The sequence below is a fragment of the Xiphophorus couchianus genome, chromosome 12, assembly GCF_001444195.1.
Source record: "Xiphophorus couchianus chromosome 12, X_couchianus-1.0, whole genome shotgun sequence".
NCBI lineage: Eukaryota > Metazoa > Chordata > Actinopteri > Cyprinodontiformes > Poeciliidae > Xiphophorus > Xiphophorus couchianus.
In genome coordinates this window covers 18,702,800-18,707,600 of record NC_040239.1, presented here as the reverse complement: position 1 = coordinate 18,707,600, position 4,801 = coordinate 18,702,800, and the positions used below count along the sequence as shown (strand labels likewise).

Below are 4,801 nucleotides of genomic sequence, written 5' to 3'. Positions count from 1 at the left end.
AGCCATTTGCTCTCAGCCAATCAGCAAACAGCGTAAGGTGTTACGCAGTTCGATACGTGTTTACGTACGAGACGTCCTCACTGGCGATATTACGTAAATTCCAAAAGACAGGAAGTTTTGATGTGGCTTTGGTTGCTATCAAAATGGTAAGATTGTTTTCATTTTATTAGCCACATGTTATTTTATAGCGCAAATGTATATTTTAAAATCCAAGTCTGCTTTTGGTGCCCGTCAGTTTAAAGCTGCGTGGCATGCTGCTGGCAGGCATGCAGTTTATGCTAACCCAACAAACTGAGTTGCTAAAATCGGCTAAAAATTTAGCAAACTCCGCTGTGGTATTATTGAAAATGCATACATTGCGAACGTAGCCGTGTTATCATATGATATAGTTTATGTGTCGCAGTTTAAAGACCCGAACTTTGCTGTAAACGATGTAAACCGTAATGTTTTTATTTTAAGTTGTGCCACGTAGCTGGACCACTTATAGCAGAGCTGACTGCATCTGGTTCTGTAGCGTGGCTGTTTATAATGAGCCTGAATAAAACCGAACACACTTATTTAACTACAGGTTAACTAGAGAGATTTGTTTCAACTGGATAAGCAGGGAGGCATGTTAATCTTTCTATCAGCCTTCTTTTGCAAACTTCCATTTGATTTTTGTATTAAAAGTTAGCTTAGATAGATATATAAAGTAGGGTGGAAATAAGGCTGTAGCTATCATTTGGCAGACTAGCTAAGCATGTACTCATGATGATGGTTGAATTGTTGTTTTTGCTCGTTTTTCTTTTCTTGTTTTAGTATATGGATGCATAAAATCATTAACTAATAGCCTGTTTTCTTAATTTGTGAGAGAAGTCAGTATTTAGCACAGACGATGTCACAAACAGGAATATAAGAAATAATAAAGATTTTCTCAGCGTCTTTCCTAAAACTCCAACCCTTAGTAGCACATTAAAATACTACTTTTTTTCAGGAGTGATGAGGCCAGTAACAAAATCACGAGTTGGAGTACAAACCACAGACCTCCTGTTAGTGACATATGTATTAAAGGTGATCAGATTTGTAAAACCTAATTTCTGCTGCAGGATTATGAGCTTGTGATATCAGCATACGTTCATAAATAATGAACAGAGAATATCTTGCATACAGTAACTGCAGATATCCTGAGCAATAACTAAATAACACCAAAGTGCACCGTTCCCATTTTTGAAAGCTTTAATAAACACGCGAGAAAAAAGTCAGACTTTTGATGTTGTGATCAATTCATAACCAGCTGAAAAGAAATTAGATTTATTTCTCTGTACAGGTTAACTGAGCAGAACTTTGTGTCAAATATGTATGTGTTTTTTATTTTACAGTCAGCCATTTTCAACTTCCAGTCACTGCTAACCGTGATTCTCCTGCTGATCTGTACCTGTGCCTACATCAGAGCGCTCGCTCCCAGCCTGTTGGACAAGAATAAAACCGGGTATGACCCAACAGATTTTAAAAAAATAATAATCATCTGACGTGTTTCAGATTCTCTGGTTGGAAAAGAAAAGAAAAAAAAATACAGTTTCTGTTTTTCAGCTGGATAGCAATAATATTAAGCTGCATAATCAATACACTGTCAGGAAGAGTTGCCATTGGCTTGGGTCTATCATGCTTTGTCTTTATATCTTGTATATGATCAAGGTCAATTATTGCTCATCTAACCAAGCGCTTATTCACTATAAAGTGATTGGTTTTAAACTTCTAATTAATTCTTGTTCACATAATCATTTTTGTAATGCGCTGTGGCCATTGAAAGTTGTTTAGATTTATTTAAAAAGCTCTCTGTCTCTGAGATCTGGAAGCATAAGAACACATTTTAATAATCAAAAGCTCATTATTGTTTCATGTGCAAACTCTGTGATTCACTTGTCTAATAAACCTGGTAAACTCCATATGCGGCCAAAGCTGAACTCATTCATTGACTCACACAGCACTGATGAAGGGAGAGGCATTTCTCTAGACAAACACATAAGAGGTAGGGTGGCAGATGGAGGGATTTGTAATTTCTGGTGTAAAAGGAATGAGGTATTTTGTGCTGCCCTTTGATTAATGGAGATGTTATAAATCTTTAAATATAATGTTTATATCTGTGTAATAGTAAAATAATTTTTATAGAAGGTAAGTAAATGTGGTGTTCTGAGTATGCACTAGATATTTACTTATTAGTCAATAAATATTGGAAGACACCAATATCCACCACACTTTGCTAGAATGGCTTTAATTTTTGGATTGGGACAGCCTTCCTGTTTTTGTTTTTTGTTTTGTTTGTTTTATTTTCTTTTATTGAGCGCAGTCCTGTTAAAATCAGATTATCAGATGCTACAACAAATCTACAACCTCTATGAATTCCAGTAGTTTAATTTAAAAATGAGTTGGTCTTAGGCAGGTTCTAAGCTGATTTATATTTAATTGCGAGGGTGACAAAGATTAACACAACTTCTGCTCTCAATATTTATTAAATAAAGATGAAGCCAAAATAAAAACGTTAAGCTGACTACGTACATATTTCATATTTACACATCATTGACACCCTTACATTTGGTTTTATCTTACTAAGTATTACAACTGCTGTTTTTTTTTTTGTTTTTATTAGAAAACTGGACTTTATAAAATACTAGATTTCAGAAAATGTTCATGATTATTTTTAAAATGTTTTCTTTTATTTTGTTTTGTAGACTCCTAGGAATTTTCTGGAAATGTGCCAGAATAGGTAAGCATGTTAAAGTCTAGTACACATGCCTCTCATTAAATTAGAATATTATCATAGTTAATTTATTTTGGTCATCGGGTTGCTTCAAATCTTGCTGTAAAAATGACAGCAGCATCTCTACAAAACCTTGTCAGTAAAGAAAAACAAGAAGCCTTGAAAGACTCTGAAAGCTTGCTTTCATTTGATAAGAGGAGTCTGGGTTATAGGCTATAGTCTTCTTTTCTTTACTCCTGACGTTGTGTCTGAATCAGGGATGGCCTAACATAAGAAATATAAAAGTTGCGACTATGTTCTGGATACGTCTGTATGCTGTGGCTTTGGAAGCACCTTCCTTTCATATGCCTGTATACAGCACTCTGAACAACCAGAATTATGTGGATGGAGTCAGCTGCTGTCTGTTGGATAAATGTCAAATAAGCAGTCTTCACTGCAGTAGTGTAGGCCATTACATAAAATGTCTGTATTAAATCTTTCTTGTTTTTTATTGGGTTTATGATATTGAAGTTGGGAGAAAAATCAAGATCTATTCCAGTCAACTTACTTAAATAAATCTAAATAACAGACATTTCAATGTTCTAATTTGTTCGGATGCATTGTTACAGTTCCACAATTTATATTTCCTGAAATTAGAATTATGAAATAATTCTCTTAAATTTTGACGTTGTTCCCTTTCTTCAGGTGAGCGGAAGAGTCCCTGGGTGGCCTGCTGCTGTGTCATCATGGCGTTCAGTATACTGTTTCTACAATAGCGCAGTGGCCCGTACAATTACAAATGGAACAATGAAGATATGGACAAGAAATGAGACATGGACTGTATGTTCCTAGAAAGGACTTCCATTGGCTGTCACTTAGATAATGTGTTAAAATTACAAAAAGATAAAGCCTAATTTTAACATGCCGTAACCACGGAGACACAGAATGTGTGTGTGATAGCACAGGGGTTCGCTGATAGTCTCGGTCTGTCTAATCCTCTCTACAGAGCTCCAGATTTGGGTCTGTGTTCATCTGAAATGTTTACGACTCTGATACAGGTGCATTCGCGAGGGGTGGGAATCAGGAGTGGCTTTGCTTCTATTAACAATTGTTTGTGGGATAAATTGATACATAGTTCGCCAAGGAAAATTGGGGGATTTGTGTTTGTTTATAATTGCAACAAGCTTAAATTTTACACAAAAAAGAAATCCACATAAATGTCCATACTTCCAAAAGCTTTTCATGGTTTGTCTGGATTCTTGTATCTAAAGAAGTTGACTACATTCAACACCAGTTTGCTTCTGTAGACATGTCAAGTTTCGTCTTGACCCCCTTTTTTTTTTTTATCACTCAGACTGCAGCTATTTATTTTATAAAAACAGTTTTTTTTTATTCTTTATTTTTGATTAGTACTGTCTTTTATCTTGGTTACATTCATTGTAATGTCACACAGTAATGGGTGTTGTTAATTCTCTTTATAGACAAGCGGAAATGCATTTGCAATAAATCTTTCAATGTTGTTTCTTTATGAAATTAATAGTACAGAATATGCCATCTTGCGTAGATCTTTACAGGTGTTGAGTTCTTGTTTAAATATAGTCCTCCAGACTGTACCAGGGGTCTCAAATTCCAGTCCTCGAGGGCCGCAGTCCTGCAACTTTTAGATGTGCCTCTGCTGCACCACCTGAATAGAATAATTAGGTCATTAGCAAGGCTCTGGAGAACTGATCTACACAAGCAGGAGGCAATTAAGCCATTTTATTCCAGCGTTTTGTACCTGTGGCACATCTAAAAACTGTAGGACACCGGCCCTTGAGGACTGGAGTTTGAGACCCCTGCGTGTAGACTATGGAATAACATTCCCTGTAATCATGGAGTCAGCATTCATGTTCTCAAGGTTTCCTGTAAGAGGCAGATAACTATATACATTCCATGGCGTCAGCAGACATATGTTAGGTTTTCATTTAAATCAGAAAAACCTTGAAGTTACTACAATTATGTGGACAAAATGTGGAGTTTATGCAGCATGTTTTGGAAATTGCGATCACATGTTGCTGCTGATTTGAATAATCCTTTAACTGTATG

The 4,801-nt window shown here is 35.9% G+C and overlaps 1 protein-coding gene across 1 annotated transcript; it reads left to right on the top strand.

The window, feature by feature from the left end:
• The first annotated feature begins 32 nt into the window (after positions 1–32).
• Positions 33–4,236, top strand: tmem167a (transmembrane protein 167A). The gene is made up of 4 exons (XM_028034470.1): positions 33–146; positions 1,359–1,468; positions 2,709–2,743; positions 3,422–4,236. The coding sequence occupies exons 1-4, from the start codon at positions 144–146 to the stop codon at positions 3,490–3,492; spliced, it is 219 nt and encodes a 72-aa protein (XP_027890271.1). The 5' UTR covers positions 33–143; the 3' UTR covers positions 3,493–4,236.
• The last annotated feature ends 565 nt before the right edge of the window (positions 4,237–4,801 follow it).

What these genes read in the sequence shown, in the direction of transcription:
- tmem167a (XM_028034470.1), top strand. An exon ending in TTGGACAAGAATAAAACCGG is followed by an intron (nt 1,469 to 2,708) that starts GTATGACCCAAC and finishes TTTGTTTTGTAG; the next exon opens with ACTCCTAGGAATTTTCTGGA. An exon ending in CTGGAAATGTGCCAGAATAG is followed by an intron (nt 2,744 to 3,421) that starts GTAAGCATGTTA and finishes CCCTTTCTTCAG; the next exon opens with GTGAGCGGAAGAGTCCCTGG.